This window comes from Zootoca vivipara, chromosome 1 (assembly GCF_963506605.1).
Source record: "Zootoca vivipara chromosome 1, rZooViv1.1, whole genome shotgun sequence".
NCBI classification, from domain to species: domain Eukaryota; kingdom Metazoa; phylum Chordata; class Lepidosauria; order Squamata; family Lacertidae; genus Zootoca; species Zootoca vivipara.
In genome coordinates, this window is record NC_083276.1 from 116,144,656 (window position 1) to 116,165,353 (window position 20,698).

The window sequence follows — 20,698 nt, forward strand, 5'->3', positions numbered from 1 at the left end:
ATACCCTGTCCATCTGGCTGGGTTTACCTAGACACTCTGGGCAGCTCCCAACAGAATATTGAAAGTGCGATAAAACATCAAACATAAAAAACTTCCCTAAACAGGGCTGCCTTCAGATGTCTTCTAAAAGTCAGGTAGTTGTTTATCTCCTTGACATCTCAAGGGAGGGCATCCCACAGGTCGGGTGCCACTACCGAGAAGGCCCTCTGCCTGGTTCCCTGTAACCTTGCTTCTTGTGGAGAGGGAACTGCCAGAAGGCCCTCGGAACTGGACCTCAGTGTCTGGGCTGAATGATGGGGATGGAGATGCTCATTCAGGTATACTGGGGCCAAGGCCATTTAGGGCTTTAAAGGTCAGCACCAACACTTTGAATTGTGATTGGAAATGTACTGGGAGCCAATGTAGGTCTTTCAGGACCAGTGTTATGTGGTCTCGGCGTCTGCTCCCAGTCACCAGTCTAGCTGCTGCATTGTGCATCCATTTCACCTAATTACAGGATGGTTTTTCAAACTTTTATTGAGTTCTCTGAGCGATGGATTCAACATGGTCCTGGCTTTCTGTTTGCAGGAGGATCCTGCAATAATTACCCATTGGCGAGCAGAAGGCCTCTCCATTGTTTTCATGAACAAATGACACGATACTTATAAAAGAAACAGTGCAACCCAAGGCGGCTGTTTTGCTCAGGTTGCAGTTACCAAGAGGCCTTTCACTTTTCAGCTGTCACTCTCTCTCACACACAAAAAAGATCCATTTACTGCTGTGCCTTTCTTGGAATAGGTGACACTACATAGGTGAGCAAAGGAGTACCGTTCTTGGTTTTTTAGGAGTTTGAAAGCTATTGCACCCATTTGCTTGCTTTTGCTATGTGGAAGCCTCTGAGAACAGCATGGCATTTTTAACCCTTACCGGTAGACCTCGTCACGGAAGCTACTGACGTGCCGGCTTTTTGGATTTGTCCTGCAGAGAGAGAACGATTCCTCTCTGCGCATCCATTGTACAATGTTTCCTTCTCCTCTTAGCCACAGCCGTCGGCTAGAAAGGTCCAGCATGTTGGGATCGGCAGCACACAGCAGCTCTGATTCCTTCCCCAACACTGCTCTAAACCTTCCCATCAACTTGAATTCTACTTTGACCAAGGATGAGCGCATCGATCACATCAAGGAGCAGGCTTTCACGTCCTTTAAGCTGAAGGCTGAAAAGTGGAATCGCTTCATCTCGACAGAGGAGAACCAAAGACTTTTATTGGATTTCTTGGATGAAGGTCAACATCATTCACTGGTCCTTTTCACCAGCCCTGGGGGCAATCTGTATGCAAGTGATGGGCAGGTAGGAGCAAAATACATAAAATGTTGGCGTGTTCAGAAGTGGAAAGACCTGTGGGTTTGGGGAACTAAGGATGGGCCAGTCATTTATTAAAGAAAGTGGTGGTGCTGTAGTTTCCAGATGTGCGAAGCTTGGAGAGGAGGATAGGAATAATTCATTCAGTGTGCTTTGTGGTGGTATGTGGTAGTTATGAGTAAGTAGCTCTCAAGAATAAAGTGAGCTTTTTGCTGAAATGTTGGCCAGGATATAGAGAAGAAATATTATGAAGATTCATTTCCAAACGTGTGTGTGTGTGATTCTGATGCCCTAACTGAACTGCAGAAAGGTGAATGACATGGTGCCAAACACTGAAAAAATGAATTTGGGCCCTAGAGAATCATGCAGGAATTCTAACTCCACTTACTGAGGAGTAAGTCCCATTGAATTACTTCTGAGTAGACATGGTTAGGATTGTGCTGCTATTTTATAACATTTTTCATATCTCAGTATGAAGGTAAATAGTTTCCTTCACTGTGCTGCTATACACATAGGGTGTGTATCTAATAATAATAATAATAATAATAATAATAATAATAATACCCCATCTCACTGGGTTACCCCAGCCACTTTGGGCAGCTTCCAACAAATATAAAAGCATAATAAGACATCAAACATTAAAGACTTCCCTTTACAGGGCTGCCTTCAGATATCTAAAAGTTGTATAGTTACTTATCTCCTTGATATCTGATGGGAAAGGTGTTCCACAGGGAGGGCACCACTACCGAGAAGGCCCTCTGCCTATGCACATGTCTGAGCGAGCAAACACATTCCTGTTCCATTGATCTGAAAGACTATGGTGGTCATAGGAGTTGTTTTCAAGAAAATATACTGACATAAAAAAGCCGATGAGACCGATATGTAGCTTTTAACAAATGTATGTATTAATCCACCAACTAAATACATCAAAACTGGGGACTGGGGAATGTCCATTTGTGTATTCCTACTTTCTTATACCAAATTGTTGTGCATGAACAATGCATACACATTATTTCTGCTACTGTATTTGTTGGAGGGTTATTAAATCAAGTTAGTGTTTGTGTTAATCCTGCTGCAGTAAGATCCCCATAATTCATCTGATACTCTGTACATCTCTGCACAACTCTGAGAAATCATCACCATCATCATCTGGGTTTCCCCAGCTTCGGATAGCTTGCTCCACTTTCTCATGTTTATGACACAAGGGGCAGACTTAGTGCAAAATGCAGCTTTCTTAAATGTGTATAGAACGTTTTAAATAGTTTTAAGGGCTGGTGCTTCTTATTTTATTTGTCCCCCAGACACCGATTTCTTGGAAAACAAAGCTTCTCTATGTTTTGCGGAAAAGGACAGTAACCAAAGTATCCCAGTTTGGCTACAAGCAGGAGACAGAATTGGGAGAGGTCTCATCTCGACTTCTTGACCAAGTTCCCATTCTCATCAGCCAGGTAATCTCAAAGATGTGACTGAATGCCACTGATTATATTCAAAATTTTCAACATGAGTTTTGTTTCCCTGTGTTTCTGTGTTCCACATACCTGCATTTAATTGGGTAGCAGGCTAGGAAGGTGAGCGGCTAACTATTGGGTCCACTGAAACTTACATTATCTACTTAAAAAAGGTAAAGGTAACCCTGACCATTAGGTCCAGTCACGGACAACTCTGGGGTTGCGGCGCTCATCTCGCATTATTGGCCGAGGGAGCCGGCGTATAGCTTCCAGGTCATGTGGCCAGCATGACAAAGCCGCTTCTGGCAAACCAGAGCAGCACATGGAAACGCCGTTTACCTTCCCGCTGTAGCGGTTCCTATTTATCTACTTGCATTTTGACGTGCTTTCGAACTGCTAGGTTGGCAGGAGCTGGGACCAAGCAACGGGAGCTCACCCCAGTCACAGGGATTCGAACCGCCGACCTTCTGATCAGCAAGCCCTAGGCTCAGTGGTTTAACCACAGCGCCACCTGGGTCTGACATTATCTACTTAATGCTCCTTAAATTCTTTCGAGGTGTCTTTGGTGAAATAAGAGGAGCTCATTATAAAGAATGCTGAGAGGGCCATCTCATCTTTCCAGCTACCTTGCCAAAATTAGCTATACCTGCAAATATATGTCATCAGCTAGCAAATATTTTGCTGAATAGTTAAAATGAGATTTGTTTGATTAAGTGGCTCAGCAAATTTAATGCTTATATGCAAAAAGAAAGAAAGCTGAAGGAGGAAATGGTTTGCAGTTATCTTTCTCTTATGGAAAAACAAAAACCACAGCAGCACATTATTTGGTAGGACTTCGCATCACTGAAAACATCTCTTCCAGGTTTCTGACCACACCCAGTGCCAGAATTAGGTATAAGCTAAACAAGCTATAGCTTAGGGTCCCACTCTCTTGCCCCCCCCAAAAAAATTTAAAGGAAAGAAACACCTGGATGTACATTTCCAAAATATAAGATAAAAAACAAATAAAATAAAACCTACATACAGCAACAGTGTTTTGTGTTGTGTAGGCTCCTACTCGAAAGAAGGTAAAATGGCGATCATGTAAAAAGTGTGTGGTGGTGTTACCGGCCCTGGGAAACCCCCCATCAGCCCTTAAAGCAGAAGAATAGCAAAAGCAATTCGCTCGGAGAGGGAACTCTCAGCGAAACCCAAAGCGATTGGCTGCCCAATAAATTTTTTAAGCCCCAAGGCTGCAACTGCAGCTGGGACCAAGAAGGAAAAGCGGCTGCATGAAAGCTGACAATTAACAGGCTGCGGCAAGCTCCACGAACCGGGAGCACTCAAGGGGCCGAAGCCCCGTGGGGCGAAAGCCCCTCTAGGGGGAAGGGAAAGGCAAGGAAAGGAAGGGGATTAACCAGAAGGGAATAAAAACTATTGGGAGAATCAAGGGGAAGAGAGAGGAAAAAAGGAAAAAGATAACCAGGATGACCCATCGAAGGTAAATCACTCTCTTTCTCGGTTGCACAGAGGACACGCTGCTCCTGTTCCGAATGCACGCACCGAAAGAGGAAGCTGTGGGACACGTGCATAGACATATATAGGTCCCTCGGTCCGTTTGGACTGTGCCCCATTGGCCAGATTGAACCCAACATCGAAGGACCTACCAATCGGGTGTTGTGGCTGACCAATCTTACCCACCCACAACACAGGGTGTCTCACCACAACCCTTTGAGGGAGGACCCGATATATTCAACACACACACAAAACAGCAACAATTTGTTGTTGACAAAGGACAGCTGGACATATAAAGGGCCCTATTACCTTCCGTAGCTTAGGGCCTCATCAAACCTAAATCTGGCCCTGACCACACCTCATACATATTTACTTCTATACTTGTTGATAGGTTTTGTTGGTCATTCTTTCCAACCCGGAAAATTTCTGCGGCTGGCCCAGAGTTGTGCTGGAGGATGCAAGGAAGCACGTTGAGATGCTCAAAAACACGGTGTACGTTCTGCAAGGGCACGTAGCAAGGAGAACATTCCTACCCCTCCCCACACTGACAGAAAATTTTGATGACGTGGCAATGTAAGTATTTGCGTTGGGTTCTCATTTAGGCTGTGTGAGGGACAGGGGATATCGCGAAGTCCCTCCCCTCCTGAGTTCAAGCCCGTCCCCGAGCAAAGGGGAAAGCAGGGAGAGTTCCGATTCCAGTGGGGAAGCAGGAAGTCGTGTCCGAGGCTCAGGCAAGGTAGAGGAGCCAGGGTCCCAGGTGGGACAGGAAGGGGCAAGCAAGGGGGGAAGACCCATCCCTCCAACTCCAGAATTACGCAGGAAGAGGAGGGGCAAGAGGATGGGTCTGCCAAAGCTTTTGTGTTGGAGAAAGACGCGCCAAAAGCCATTAGGAGGTTCTGAAACCGACTGACAACATCGCTCCGTGTAAATAGCAATGACTTGAGCACTGTAAATACGCAGCACCAATAAAAGAATAAAATGCAGAGCTGCGTAGCGTCGTTACTCTGAAGTAGTCCACTCCGGCTACTGTGACAGCAACCTCCTAATCATTTTTGGGCTACTTCGGAGTTGCCGGGATGAGCGTGTCCGAGGCGGAGAAGTGGCGGCAGATCGCTGAGCAAGCCCAGCTAGAACTGCAACAGCTGTCGCTGCAGGCGCAGGGAGAATTGAAGGCAGCTAAAGAGGAGACTAAGAAGGTCCAGGACGACCGGCTACAACTTGCGGAACAGGTGAGAGAGCTCCAGGAAAAAGAGCAGCATTTAAGGGCGGTGGCGGTAGACCTCCAAAACAAGCTGGATGCAGAGAAAAACAAGGCGGGAGGGGCTCCCCAAGTCCAAGTGCTGCCAGGAAGGAGAGCAGGGACCCTTGTAAGCAAGTTCAATGGAGACCCGAAGGAGTTTCAGGGCTTTGAGACTGAGATCGTGTATGCTCTTGAGCTGCACCAGAATGAGTTCCCCGATGATGAGCACAGAGTAGCGTTTATTGTGGAACATCTCACCGGAGCAGCCAGGGAGTGGCTAAGACCATTAATCGCAACCAAGAATCCTTGCATGAAAAATGTCCAACAATTTCTAGAAGGTTTGAGGACGATGTATTCGTCCGATAGTCATTTGGACCAGACTAAGGAGGAACTGCATAATTTACGCCAAGGAAATATGACAGTTCGCGCATATTGGGCGAAATTCACCATGCTGGTGCACAGACTGGGGTGGGTTTTGGATTCGCCTCCCATGCAAGCTGCGTTTTACTTGGGTTTGAGCGAGGAGGTGAAGGATGAACTCTCGAGAGGTCCAAAGCCCAGTACTATGGATCAGCTGAGCAAAGCAGCTCTGGCGGTGGGGGTGAGGCAGGAATCCCGGTGGAACGACAAGCAAGCGACGCGCGCAAAGCGGGCTTGGTTCCCACGGTCGCAGGAGAAGCCACTCCCTCAACAACCCTTTCAGGCCACGCCTGGAGCCAGCCAGGACCAGGAGCCCATGCAGATTGATAGCGCGCGCGCGCGGGCTTTTCAAACCCCAGCGGCGCCAAGACGCAAGGAGGGAAGGGGCGGGAATTGCTTTCTCTGCAACTCACCCCAGCATCTCGTCAGAGACTGCCCACATCGCAGGGAGTGGCAAGGAAAGGCGGGAACGGTGGTGCCCTCCCCCACTGACGCAGCACCACAGCAGGGAAACGGGAAAGCCTGGCTGCAGGAGACAAGGGGCAGCAGCCAGGCACAGTCAGCAGACAACAGCCCCAGCCCGCCCACCCGCACAGAGAGGTGCAGAGCCAGCCCACCCCTCCCAGAGCAGGAGTGGTTCTAGAAGTGACGCTAACGCTCCCAAATGGCTATCCCCTGACGGTCCTCGCCTTAATTGACAGTGGGGCGTCCGCCACCTTCTTCTCGAGAAGCTTTGCAGAAGAGCACCAAATCCAGCTTTTGCAGTTGGATTTTCCTCTGCACGTAGCAACCATTGACGGCAGGGAGCTGCTGGGAGGGGCCATCACACATCAAACCCCCCCCATGAGAATGACGGTGGGAAGGCACTCAGAGACACTGGCGTTCAACGTCACCACCATCTCAGACCCCCCCATCGTCTTGGGCATGAGCTGGCTGGCGCGCCACGACCCCTCCATCAGTTGGCACCAGAGGTGCATCACATTTGGGTCAGACTTTTGTCTGGAACATTGCATGCAGCACCAACCAGGGGAGGGGCCTCCGATAGCCACGGTGGCCACCATGCATATCAAAGGGGGTGAGGCAATACCCAAGCAGTACTGGGACCTGCAGGAGGTCTTCAGCGAAGCGGAGTCCGACCACCTACCCCCGCACAGGCCTTTTGACTGCCAGATCAACCTGGTGCCAGGGGCGACGATACCCCCAGCCAAGCTGTACGCCATGTCAGACCAGGAGCTGGAGGATCTGCGCGCTTTCATCGACAAGAACCTCAAGCGGGGGTTCATAAGGGAAAGCAAGGCAGCAGGGGGCAGCCCGGTCTTCTGGGTGGACAAGAAAGACACGCAACAGCGCCGTCTTGTGGTGGACTTTAGACGGCTGAATTCGGTGACAGAGCCCGTGGCTTTCCCCATGCCCAGAGTGGATGATCTCCTGACAGCGGCACGCAGGGGCAAGATTTTCACCAAGCTGGACCTAAGGGGGGCGTACAACTTGATCAGGATCCGGGAAGGAGATGAATGGAAAACCACGATGTTCACGCCTCTGGGCTCTTTTGAATATCTGGTGATGCCCTTCGGTTTGCAAGGGGGCTCAGCATGCTTCCAGGCCTTCATGCACCACGTCCTGGGGTCCCTCCTCTTCAGGAAATGCTTGGTCTTCCTAGATGACATCCTTATCTACTCGAATGACCCAGTGCAGCATGTGAAAGATGTCAGAGAGGTGTTGCAACGCCTGAAGGAGAACCACCTGTATGTGAAGCTGGAGAAGTGCAAGTTTCACACCAAAGAGGTGGACTTCCTGGGCTACAAGCTGTCAGACAAGGGGCTGGCGATGGACAAGGACAAGGTGCAGGCCATCCTGGACTGGCACAGCCCCAGGACGCGCAAAGATGCCCAACGCCTACTAGGCTTCGCTAACTTCTACAGGAAGTTCATCAAGAACTTCTCTCGCGTTACGGCTCCCATCACGGACTGCCTGAGAGGCAAGCAGAAGTTCAAGTGGACACCAGAGGCGCAAGCAGCGTTCGAAAGCCTCAAGAGAGTGTTCGCCTCAGACCAAAACCTGTTCCATGTGGTGCAGGACGCGCCCCTACGCATTGAGACAGATGCTTCTGAAAAAGCTGTGGGCGCAATTTTGTTGCAACTGGACGCCAACAGGGAGTGGAGACCCTGTGCCTTCTTCTCCAGGAAGCTGACACAGCCTGAACGCAACTACACAGTGTTTGATAGGGAACTTCTTGCGATCTACGCTGCGTTCCAGCACTGGCGACACTTCCTGGTGGGCGCGAAGCACCCCATCCAGGTGTGCACAGACCACAAGAACCTGGAGTTCTGGAGAACTGCCAGGGTGCTCAACCAGCGGCAGATACGGTGGGCAGAGTTCTTCTCGAACTTCAACTTCTCCATCCACTACATCCCGGGGGAGCAGAATGTCAGGGCGGATGCCCTCTCCCGCAAGCCAGAGTACATGGAGGAGGAGGCGCCACCAGCCCCAAGGCACATTTTCCCCCCGTCGGCATGGTCCTGCGGAGCAGCTGTGGTGAGCGAGGCAGAACTCACAGCACTGACGGCAGCGGATGAATTTGCCAACCGCATCTTCAGAGAACTGAGAGGGGGGAGGGAGCAGGCAAAAGACTTTGCAGAACGCAGAGGGCTGCTTTTCTACAAGGGTGCGCTGTACCTACCCACCACCCAGCTTCGACGTACGGTCCTCAAGCAGATGCACGACAACCCTACAGCGGGGCATTTTGGAAGGGACAAAACCGCTCACCTAGTCATGAGACACTTCTGGTGGCCAGGGGTGCGGGAAGATGTTCGAGACTATGTAAGGGGCTGTACCACCTGCCAGCGGGCGAAGGTGGTCAGAGCAGCGCCACCAGGGTTGCTGGAGCCCTTAGCCACACCACACAGGCCGTGGGAAGTGGTGTCCATGGACTTCATCACAGATCTGCCTTCGTCCAGGGGTAAGACTGCAGTGTTGGTGGTGGTGGACCTTATGTCCAAAATGTGTCACTTTATACCGTGTGCCAGGGCAGTCTCGGCAGAAGAGACAGCCAAACTGTTTGTTGATCACATTTTCAGACTGCATGGATTACCTTTAAGGGTTATTTCGGATCGTGGCCGCCAATTTGTTTCCAGGTTCTGGCGGCGGCTCATGAACCTCCTGCAGGTGGAGGTCAGCTTGTCGACGGCTAGACACCCGCAGACCAACGGACAAGCGGAGAGGGTCAACGCCATTCTGCAGCAGTACCTGAGATGCTACGTCAGCCAGCGGCAAACGGACTGGGTGGATCGCTTGCCACTAGCAGAATTTGCCTACAACAATGCAGTGCACGTCTCCACAGGGGTGTCGCCCTTTAAGGCCAATTACGGGCGCGACCTCAGATCTTTCCCAGAGAGGGAGAGGGAGGAGGAGGAGGAGGAGGGCCCACAGGCTGAGGATTGGGCAGAGGAACTGGAGACGGTGCACCAGCAGCTCAGAGAACACTTGGAGAGGGCCAAGGAAGCGTACAAAAAGGGGGCAGATCGCCACAGGCGACAAGGGGAGGTCATCAGGGTGGGGGACAAGGTGTGGTTGTCCTCGGAGGGCCTTCCCACCAGAGGGAGGTGCAAAAAGCTGGCACCCAAAAGGCTGGGCCCCTTCACGGTCACGCAACAGGTAAACCCGGTGGCATACAGGCTGGCACTGCCAGAGGACATGAGGGTGCATCCAGTGTTTCATAGATCGCTGCTGTCGCCGTACAGGGAAAGCAGCAGGCTCCGAGACAGCGAACAAACCCCCGAGGGAGGGGGGGAGAGGGAAGGCAGGGAGCAACTCAATGAGGCCACGGCCATCCTGGATTCAAGGTGGGGGGTGGGGGGACTGGAGTACCTCATGGCATGGGAGGATGCTCCACCGTCCCAGAATGAATGGGTCCCAGCCACTCAGATACAGGAGGAATTCTTGGTGGAAGAATTTCACGCCCTCTTTCCCCACAGACCCAAGCCCTGGCACATGGAAAGGGAGGGGGAGGAGGAGGAGGCACGGGAGAGCAGCTCACCATGGCGCTGGGAAGCGGAGTTTGAGGAACCAGAGGATGAGGTATGGGTGTCACCGAGATCCACCCAGTCAGAGGAAGGAGCAGATTGGCAGAACGTTTTTACCCCCACCAGCTCTGACGCCACGGACTTTTTGGGATTCCCGTCCGCCCAGGCGGAAGGGGGGGGCTCGCAGGACTGGGGGGAGGTATTCACACCAACGGGCTCGGAGAGCACTGAGTTCTTAGGCTTCCAGTCGTCACCGACACATGGGGGGGGCCTGGGGAGGGGTGAAGGAGAGCTTGGGAGGGGGGTGGATGTGAGGGACAGGGGATATCGCGAAGTCCCTCCCCTCCTGAGTTCAAGCCCGTCCCCGAGCAAAGGGGAAAGCAGGGAGAGTTCCGATTCCAGTGGGGAAGCAGGAAGTCGTGTCCGAGGCTCAGGCAAGGTAGAGGAGCCAGGGTCCCAGGTGGGACAGGAAGGGGCAAGCAAGGGGGGAAGACCCATCCCTCCAACTCCAGAATTACGCAGGAAGAGGAGGGGCAAGAGGATGGGTCTGCCAAAGCTTTTGTGTTGGAGAAAGACGCGCCAAAAGCCATTAGGAGGTTCTGAAACCGACTGACAACATCGCTCCGTGTAAATAGCAATGACTTGAGCACTGTAAATACGCAGCACCAATAAAAGAATAAAATGCAGAGCTGCGTAGCGTCGTTACTCTGAAGTAGTCCACTCCGGCTACTGTGACAGGCTGCATATGTACCCTTAACATACTTTCGAAGCGCATCCTTTCCCTCAAAGAATTCTGGGTGCTGTAGTTGTGTTAAGGGGTCGCTGGGCATTGTAACTCTGTGAGGGGTAAACTACTAGTGCCCAGAATTCTTTGAGGGAAAGAATGTGTTTTAAATGGGCTTTAAAAGGTATAGTGTGTACACTGCCATAGTCTTCATATATTGAAAGCACATGTTGAGGGGGTTGTGGGGTCATGGTGGCTAGCTCCACAACCATATCAGTAATACACATTTTAGTCCTGTCTCCTTAACAGCTGGACCTTGGGCAGCTGTGTTAAGTGATCCTACAGAGGTTCCTATGTAGGACTTCCCCTAGTGAGGGAGAATCTTCACATGGTTGCTGCCTGTGAGAATAGTCAGAATCTGAGTTGTTGCTGGGATACAACAACAACAACAACAACAACAACAACAACAACAACAATTCATTATTTATACCCCACCCGCTCTGGGTGGCTCCCAACATATCATCATCATCATCATCATCATCATCATCAATAAAGCGATAAAACATTAAACATTAAAAAACTTTCCTAAACAGGGCTGCCTTCAGATGTCTTCTAAAAGTCTGAAGATGTATCTGAAGAAGTGTGCATGCACACGAAAGCTCATACCAAAATATAAACTTAGTTGGTCTTTAAGGTGCTACTGAAGGAATTTTTTTATTTTGCTTCGACTCAGACCAACACGGCTACCTACCTGTTTCTAAAAGTCAGATAGTTGTTTATTTCCTTGACATCTGATGGGAGGGCGTTCCACAGGGCGGGTGCCACTACCGAGAAGGCCCTCTGTCTGGTTCCCTGTAACCTCTCTTCTCGCAGTGAGGGAACCACCAGAAGGCCCTCGGAGCTGGACCTCAGTGTCTGGGCTGAACGTTGGGGTTGGAGACGCTACTTCAGGTATACTGGGCCGAGGTATAGCCCCACAATCTCCCCACACATGCTTTAATGCATTGTTGTTGCTTCCATGTGAACTCCACGCTATTTCTGTACATAGCTATCAATTCTCTGTCTTGCAGAGAGGCCAGATTACTTACTCATATTATTCCAGATTCTTTTGATGGGCTGTTATTGGGTTTTATTAGTCCAATTCATGTCCTTCAGCAGTGAGCCATTAAAAAAAAGGATCCTCAGAATGGCACAACATTGGTCTCAATTCAATTCTTTTTTTAAAAAATTATATTTATTGAGGTTTTTAACAATAAAAAAAAATACAGCACAAAAATACAAAAGCTTGAAAAATAAAAGAAGAAAAAATTAAGAAAAAAAAGGGGGGAAAAGGAAAAAAGAAAGAAAAATAGTATCTCTAACAATATCTTGTCCCCGACTTCCCCGTCCCTCCCCTCCCGGGTCAATTCCATATCCAACTTCACAACTTCTTTTTTATACCCCACACAATAAATTCTATTAGGTTTTGAACTATATTACTCTTAACTATTTCTAATAATTTCCTTTAGCCTATAATTTCCCCCTAAAAAGATATACCTTTGCCTAATTCAGATTCTATCCAATCTTTTAACTAAACCTCCAAACCCACCCCCTCCCTCCCCAGGTAGCAGTTTCCCTTTTCCCCCGGCCAGCGTCTTCATATCATCCAATTTCAAACATTTTAATCCATCCATTCCTCTACCTTATATTCCTTCTTTACCCCACTCCCACTTTTAACCAATCTAAACCATCCCATTCATCCTTCTTCCCCTTCCATTGTTTTAATTCTTCCACCAGCCTCCCACCCTCATATTTATTTCCACTGTCCCCTATTTCCAATCTTCTGTCTGGCCTGCGTCCCCTCACTCTCACTGGGGGGGGCAAAGGCCAGACTCTTTCCTCCCTCCTCAACTTGTTTGTTTCCTTCTGTTCCTTCTGGTCTCAATTCAATTCTAGTCACTTGTACTTATGCATGACTGGTTGGGGCCAAATGTAATTGAACAACTGCATTCAGATCCATGCATGCCTTTGAAAGTATTGCAGTGTGGTTGGATGGCAGTTGCATTCCAATGCTACACCCAGCCCTAGGCTTTGGCTTGCTTTGAGCAATTCAAACCATAATAGCACACTTTTAAGATGCAATAAGTGGGAGGGACCCAGGTGGCGCTGTGGGTTAAACCACACAGTCTAGGGCTTGCTGATCAGAAGGTTGGCGGTTCGAATCCCTGCGACGGGATGAGCTCCCGTTGCTCGGTCCCAGCTCCTGCCCACCTAGCACTTCGAAAGCATGTCAAAATGCTAGTAGATAAATAGGGACCGCTCCGGCAGGAAGGTAAACGGCGTTTCCGTGCGCTGCTCTGATTCGCCAGAAGCAGCTTTGCCATGCTGGCCACATGACTCGGAAGCTGTCTGCGGACAAACGCCGGCTCCCTCGGCCTATAGAGCGAGATGAGCGCCACAACCCCAGAGTCGGACACGACTGGACCTGATGGTCAGGGCCCCCTTTACCTTAACTTTAAGATGCAATAAGTGAGAAGTGCAGTTTATAGAGCAATCCTATACATGTCTTGCTTGCTGGCTATACATGCCCACTCATAAGTCCTATTAAGTTCAATTGGTAAGTGGATATAAGATTAAGGCTCTGTCTATCTAATTTATTAATTTCTTTTGTGTGCATTTACCCTGTTAATGGTCAATACAAAGTTTCACTTTCATGCCCATGAAACCGGAGGAATGAAATCTGAACTGTCACTGAGTATAAATAATAGAAGATAAAATTAAATGGCTACACGTTTCCAGGATCAGTGTTGAATTTCTATTCCTTCCTTCCTTCCCATTCTTTTTTTCTTTTTTAAACCATAGGGCACATTACACAGAAACAGCTTTGCTGTATACAGTTGAAACCATGGTAGTTCAGTGGACTCATCTCATATCTGATGTGCTAAGATTGGATTCAGCTCAGCTGATTTTACAGGGAGAAAACCCCGGGCCTTCTGCAGAAATTCAATTTTGGCAGCAGCAAATGGAAAATCTGCTGGGAATTTATGAACAGGTAAGACAGATGTAGCAGGAGATGTTAAAACACTGAAACCAATTGGTAACTTCAGGCATGTACATGGTATGGTAAGTAGGAAGCTGCCGTTGACCAAGTCAGACTGCTCAGATGTTGTCTCCTCTCAGTAACATAGCATAGGTTGCCAGTGCCCGGGGCCACATGGAGGGGGTTAGTGCGAGGGAGGCAAATGGATGCAGTACTCACGCGTATTCAGCTGCCCAACAGCGCCCAGATCACCAAGGACATCACAGCCGCAGAGACAGGAAAAGAAGAGTCTCCAGCTGTTTTTGGACTACCATAATCCCTAGCTAGCAGGACCAGTGGTCAGGGATGATGGGAGCTGTAGTCCAAAAGCAGCTGGAGACCCAAGTTTGGGAAACCCTGGTATAAAGAGACAAATGGTTCTCAGGAGGACTCTTTAATTTCACCCATCCCATTATTACATTGCATCAAAACTGGATCTCACCCTGCTTGGACCTTTGTCTTATAAAAAGGAATATCCCAGCTGCTATGGATCCAGCTCCCCAGCAATCCTTCAAAAAGAAAAGTGAATCAGCCAGTACTTGCTCTGAGAATTTAAGTAACTTCAACACAGTGTTGGGCCAGGGAATCTTCAGAGAGGAACTTGAAGCAGCTGCGTTCTATGGTTCTGAAATATCCAGATGTTCCTTATGAAAGGAATTAAGCAGAGCAGTAATGATTTATTCTGAGTGTTATCTGCTCTCTCTCTCTGCAGCTGCAAAACCCAAAGGTTCACAAAGTAACAGAGATTCTAAACAGGAAAAGAAGCAGCTATTATCCTGGCTTTAATCAGCTCACCTTAAAAGTTGAAGAAGGTATGAGGCTTTATATGCATGTAAATCTCTTAACTATCTCTAACCTACTTGGAGGGCACCTTAAAAATGAAAGGGAAGGGAATTCCAAAGGGTGGGAGCCACAACACTTAAGGCCCAATTCCTATAGTGTGTGGGATAGGTGCCCTAGTAAGATGGTATCTGCATCTCCCTTGCCTGCAGACCACCTGGGATGCGAGTGGTGCTGTGGTATACACCACTGAGCCTCTTGGGCTTGCCGATCAGGTTGGCGGTTTGAATCCCCACAACAGGGTGAGCTCCTGTTGCTTTGTCCCAGCTCCTGCCAACCTAGCAGTTCGAAAGCATGCCAGTGCAAGTAGATAAATAGGCACTGCTATAGCCACTGGCGGAGGAAGAGGAGTGCGGGGGAAGCACGTCGCCCCTGACAGCGCGATCCCGGTGGGGTGCCATCACGGCTGCCCCCCCGTTCTGGGCACCATGCTTGGCATGCCACGCCCCCAGGACATGTGCCACGCCCCCAGGATGCACACCAGGCCCCGCCCCCGCCTTCTCTCCACCCCCCTGTGCCAGAGCATGAAGCTCCAACACTGGCTGTAGGGGGAAGGTAAATGGTGTTTCCATGCGCTCTGGCTTCCGTCACGGTGTTCCGTTCTCCCAGAAGCGGTTTATTCATGCTGGCCACATGACCCAGAATGCTGTCTGTGGACAAACGCTGGCTCCCTCGGCCTGAAAGCGAGATGAGCACCACAACCCCATTGTCGCCTTTGACTGGACTTAACCGCCCAGGGGTCCTTAACCCTTACCTTACCCAAGGCACGAGGCAATCTTCCAGGTCAAAAGTTGTACAGTGCTGAACATCAAAACCAGCACTTTGAACTTAGCTTGTTAGCAGATTGGCAGCGAGTGCAATTCTTTCAACAGTGAGTGGACTAACATGTTGGCGATGTGCTGCTCCAGAGAGCAGCTGAGCCGCCACATTTTATACCAGTTGCATCTTCTGGACTAAGCCTCAAGGACAGCCTCTCAAGGACAAAGAGTGCATTGCAGTTATCCCATCTGGAGGTTTACTAGCTTGCAGGGGCGGAGGAAGGTGAGGGGGCCGACCCGGGTGTCACCTCTGAGGGGCGGTGACAAAATGCTGGCTGGCACTCACCGTGGGGCCTGCAGTGCACCCGAGCCACGTGTCTCTCCTGGGAGGGACACAGTGACTTGGACGCGTGCAGGCTCCACCCTGCCCAAATGGTCCGCTCGCTGCCTCCGCCTTAGCTGTAGAGCGGCTGAGTGGGAGAAGGCAAGGCTGGCTTCTTGGAGGCCCCATGGAGTGTCCTGCCTCGGCTGCCCCTGGCGCTGGGCAAACACACCACCCCAGGCACCCAATAGATTTGCTCTGACTCTGCTGGCTCGTGGACAAGAGTTGTCAAGTTATCCCAGTCCAGAAATGGCCATAGCCACCTTACCAGTCAAAGCTGATCAAAAGTACTCCGAGCCACTGAGGTTACTACATCATCATCATCATTTGTACCCTGCCCATCTGAATGGGTTGCCCCAGCCACTCTGGGTGGCTTCCAGCTTATAGAAAAACATAATAAAACATTAGAAACTTCCCTATACAGTACGGGGCTGCCTACAGTTGTCTTCTTGAGTTACTTATCTCCTTGACATCTGATGGGAATATTACTATTAATTTTGCTTTGATTAATCAGGCAATAGATGTGTTTAGTTTAGCACACTACCTCAAACAGTAACAGGATGGTGACAACCGTAGTGCACGCTGATTTGGGTTGGATCTGGCAAGCTTCTCTTTGTAGAAGGGCTTGAGAATCTAGCAAAGGCTCACACAGGTGGAAGTGATTCCCCCCACCCATTCCCTGGACAAACTTACTGCTAGAAGTAGGTGATAGGAACTAGCTTCAGCTGTGATGCTGAGCTGGGAGAGGAGAGCAGGTGAGGAGTGGCAGGAGAGACCTGTTCAGTAGGGGTGGATTGGGCGTATTGGAGTGCGGTGAGTTTGATTGTTATTGGTTGTTGACTGCTGTTGCAATTGGTGTGTTTGATGATCACCGGCTGTTGTGTGTAAGGAGCAAAAGTAAACCCTGCTGAAGTTGTAACGGTCGTGTGAGTGGTTGATGAAAGTGAGAGACTGTTAAAATAGTTGCCGGGGGTGGGGGTGGGGGTGGTAAGTTTTTGAGAGCTTGATTTGTGTCTAATAAGGTGTGTGCATCTTTGGGTTTCTGTATCTCCCCTATCCCAATCTCTCTTAGAATAGGCATAGGCAAACTCAGCCCTGCAGATGTTTTTGAGACTACAATTCCCATAATCCCTGACCACTGGTCCTGTTAGACAGGGATGATGGGATCATGTGGAGGGCCGAGTTTGCCTATGCCTGGCTTAGAATTTTATATTGTGATTATAATTGTTACATCTGTTGATACTGTGTAGTATTGTGTATCTATGTTCTTGAGTTTTCTTTTCTCTTTAAAAATGGTTAAAATTGTTTTTATTCTATATTTATGTACCTGGATGATGTCTTAAAATGTAAAGTGAGATCTACTGATAAGTGGGCTATAAAATAATGATGATGTTGAAAGTATTTTAAACTATTTTCAGCGGTTTCTGAAGCTCAAGATATTTGCTTGTATCTGGGCCCTTTGAAATGCTATATTGCCTACTTGGAAGAATCCAGCTTCTTCAATATTGAACGTCTCATTGCTCCCCTTTTCCATACCATCTGTCTGATCTGGACCCATTCCAAATACTACTGCTTCGCCAACAGAATTGTTGTCCTGCTACAGGAGTTTTGCAATCTTCTAATTGACAGGGTAAGGAAAATGTACTTTACACGTTTCAGTTAGCAAGTTATATGTTTCTTTGATAAAGGATTTAAATACTGACATCTGCCATATTAAGTTGCACTTTATGGGTCCTAGTTAGTGTGCACAAACTATTTAATCATATCCTCTTTGCTGGTCCAAGTTGTGCTTTGCCTCACTGAAAATCCAACATTGCTTTTTAAAAAGAATGCTTGTATCGCCTGCCAATATATCACTTCTGTGCGTTTAGTATTGGAACGCTTTCATTAAAGTAGCTTGTCTATTCTTGCGGCACAGGTGGTTGGAAATCTAGTATTCTGACCTGAACTTTTTTAAAAAAGAAGTTCATGATAATAAAAGATAAATAACAAGATAAATGCACAGGTGTAAAAATGTTAAACTCCATAGAGAGATTTACGATCAAGATTTTCAAGTGTGACAAATGATTTTGGACACCTTTGATGGGTAAAATCCAATAGGGTCCTAGCAAGTCAACTTGCCAACTGCCTGCAGTGAGCAAAAGCCAATATATTTAACCTCTGCTCTTTTTGGAATACCAATTTTACGTTATAAAATTGGAGTTTGAAAGTTGAGTGCCATTCTCTCACTCTAGGTTGTAGGTAGCCTTAAACATTTTGGGTTTCTATTGTTAGATCTCTTCCCCTGCTGTGCTTTAAGAAAAAAATATGTGTGTGGCTCCCATACATGTAGCCAACGTGGACGGTCTTAGTCATTGAACTGGACAGCCAAGCCATTGAACTGGTTGCATGCATCTTCTGATGAGAATAGAAGTCTGCCCCCCCCCCTATATAGTCTGTGAGAGTATACACAGCCTTCAGCAACAAATAGATCCTTTCACTTTGCTTAATGCAGAGAGCTCAGAGTGTGCATCCATATACAGGGGCGTAGCAATGGGGGGGTGATGGGGGTGGTCCACCCCGGGTTCCACTCTGGGGTGGGTGGGTGCCACTTGGCGCCCCCACCCCCATGACTCCCAAGCCGAGCGGTGCGCCGAGCGGACTTTTTACCGGGAGCGGGCTTTTTACCTGGAGTTTGGAGCTGGAGGCGTGCAGCTTTGGAGGTGTGGGGGCGGCGGTGATACCCCGCCATGTAATGACGCATGCGTCATTGCGTAGCGACGACGCCCCCTGGGTGCACGGCAATTTGCTGCCCCGGGTGTCGCAGCGGCTCGCTACACCGCTGTCAATTTACACAGTTTGGTGTGTATCATATTTTTTTTAATTGAAAAATAAGAATGGATCAAGACAAAGGTGCATCTCGTCTAGCATCCTTTTTTCACTCCCCTCTGTGTATATACCTGTACACAATTTTCTTATCAATTAGCAAGTTGTCTCGAGTCATTATTCCACTCAGGGGTCGCCTGGGGTTTGGGGGACTCCGCCTGCCCATGCAAAGGGACACTGTGACAAGTGCCAGAGCACATGGGGACGCCGTTTAGCTTCCCACCGCAGCGGTACCTATTTATTTACTCGCAGAGGTGTGCTTTAGAACTGGGTTGGCAGGAGCAACAAGAGCTCACCATGTCATGCCGATTCGAACTGCTGACCTTTCGATCAGCAAGCCCAAGAGGTTCAGTGGTTTAGACCACAGTGCCACCCACATCCCTTACATAAAGTAAGGAAGAGGACAAAGCAAACATAAGGGGGGGGAGACAAAGCAAAAACTATATATTTCAAATTAAACTCAGCAGTGATCAAAACAGCGAAATAAAAATAAAGGGTTCTGGAAAGGCCATTACTGTCTCCGCCTCACAGATTACCTGTGGGATGGCTGCATTCCAGAGGATGGGTGCTATCACTGTGAAGATACCAATGTATGGACCATTTTGGCAAGGCTATTTTTGTTCAGGAGGAGTCATGGTTGGCACACCAACTGAAGTTGGTAATGAGTATGTGCTTACCAGGGATTGACCAAATGATGCCCTGAAGATGCTGTTGGACTGCACCCCCCACCATCTCTCACAGCTGCCCATGCTTGCCGGGGGAGATGGGAGTTGTAGTTATGGAACCACAGAACTGTAGAGTTAGGCAACATCTGGAGAGCCAAAGGTTTCTCTCACCTGATCTATGACAACCCTGATATATATTTATATCTCTGAGAGTTTATATTTCTAGCTACCGTCTAAAAAGTCAAGGATCCTAGAAGAACGTAGCATTAGAGCAAAGAAAATGAATTTCCGAAGTTATAAGTAATTATACAGTTGCGGATAATATGAGCATATCTTGCCATGCACCTGGCTGCATCAAGCTCTTGTAAGAAGCGCACAGATTAAAATATATGGAACCACAATAACCAGAGAGTTTTTAAGAGATGGTTATCCAATATATTGATTTATGCCTAGTGCCTGCATTGAGTTCATTATGTGATCCACAATAAATAATGTTAATGCAAACTACATAGCATTGGGGGATGATGACACACACATTATTATGAGATCCACAAATAAAGCAGTGATAAACGGTATATAATTTGGAGGGCCATTACGTTTTATGTGGCGTCCAATACTGATCCTTTTTTTAAAATGGAGAAGTTTACGTGTATGTGTGCTTCCACCTCTCTCTTTCTTAAACACACACACACTCTCTCTCTCTGGCGATCACTTGTAGCCGAGTAAGATTGTCTTCCATAAACACAGCTTTAACAATGGGTCCATAAGTGACTGTGGAGGCCAATTCTGGATCCACACATCCTTCCACAGTGGAGATATTGGTTTCCAGGTGGGAGTTGATCATGGTGTGGATTTGCCAAGCGTGCCTTCCTCTTAGCACGTTTCTCTCTTGCGTCCTGAGATCGAGTGTCTTCAAAGGCCATGACTGTTCACACACACACTTGCACACTTGCACACTTGTTTCCAGGCTGTTCTGAACCATCTGTTTCATGTGCTCCATCACTTCATGAATGCACAGAGCTGAGCTACACTGGCCTCTTCAATTGCATAGATATCTTTGGCTCAGAATTTCATATAGTTAACATTGTTATGATATTATATATCAGAGGTGTTCAAGAGCCACAAGTGACGTGAGCAGGTGTGAAAAAGCTGACAGCAACAGTAGAAGTTTGCCTTCCAATCAATGGCAAGCAACCCATTTCTCCATTAACCTGATAGGTAATATTACATTTATATACCATTTGTAAGGCATAGGCAACCATTCAAAGGAATAATAATAATATATTATTTATACCCCGCTCATCTGGCTGTGTTTCCCCAGCCACTCTGGTTGGCTTCCAACAAAATATTAAAATACAAATACAAGCAGTTTACAGTGGTAATTAAGTAATTAATAAAAATAATTTTATTATTTTTACCCCACCCATCTGACTGGGTTGCCCCA

General features: G+C 48.3%; 1 protein-coding gene across 1 annotated transcript in view; it reads left to right on the top strand.

Annotated features, from left to right (window-relative positions):
- The first annotated feature begins 1,037 nt into the window (after positions 1–1,037).
- LOC118083835 (dynein axonemal heavy chain 11-like) overlaps positions 1,038–20,698 on the top strand; it is a 240,858-nt gene continuing 221,197 nt past the window's right edge. Inside the window, exons 1-6 of the mRNA XM_060272909.1 lie at positions 1,038–1,326; positions 2,640–2,786; positions 4,672–4,853; positions 13,528–13,717; positions 14,457–14,556; positions 17,143–17,354. Of these exons, the coding sequence (XP_060128892.1) occupies positions 1,048–1,326; positions 2,640–2,786; positions 4,672–4,853; positions 13,528–13,717; positions 14,457–14,556; positions 17,143–17,354 (1,110 nt within the window). The 5' untranslated portion in view covers positions 1,038–1,047. The remainder of the gene's footprint in view (positions 1,327–2,639; positions 2,787–4,671; positions 4,854–13,527; positions 13,718–14,456; positions 14,557–17,142; positions 17,355–20,698) is intronic.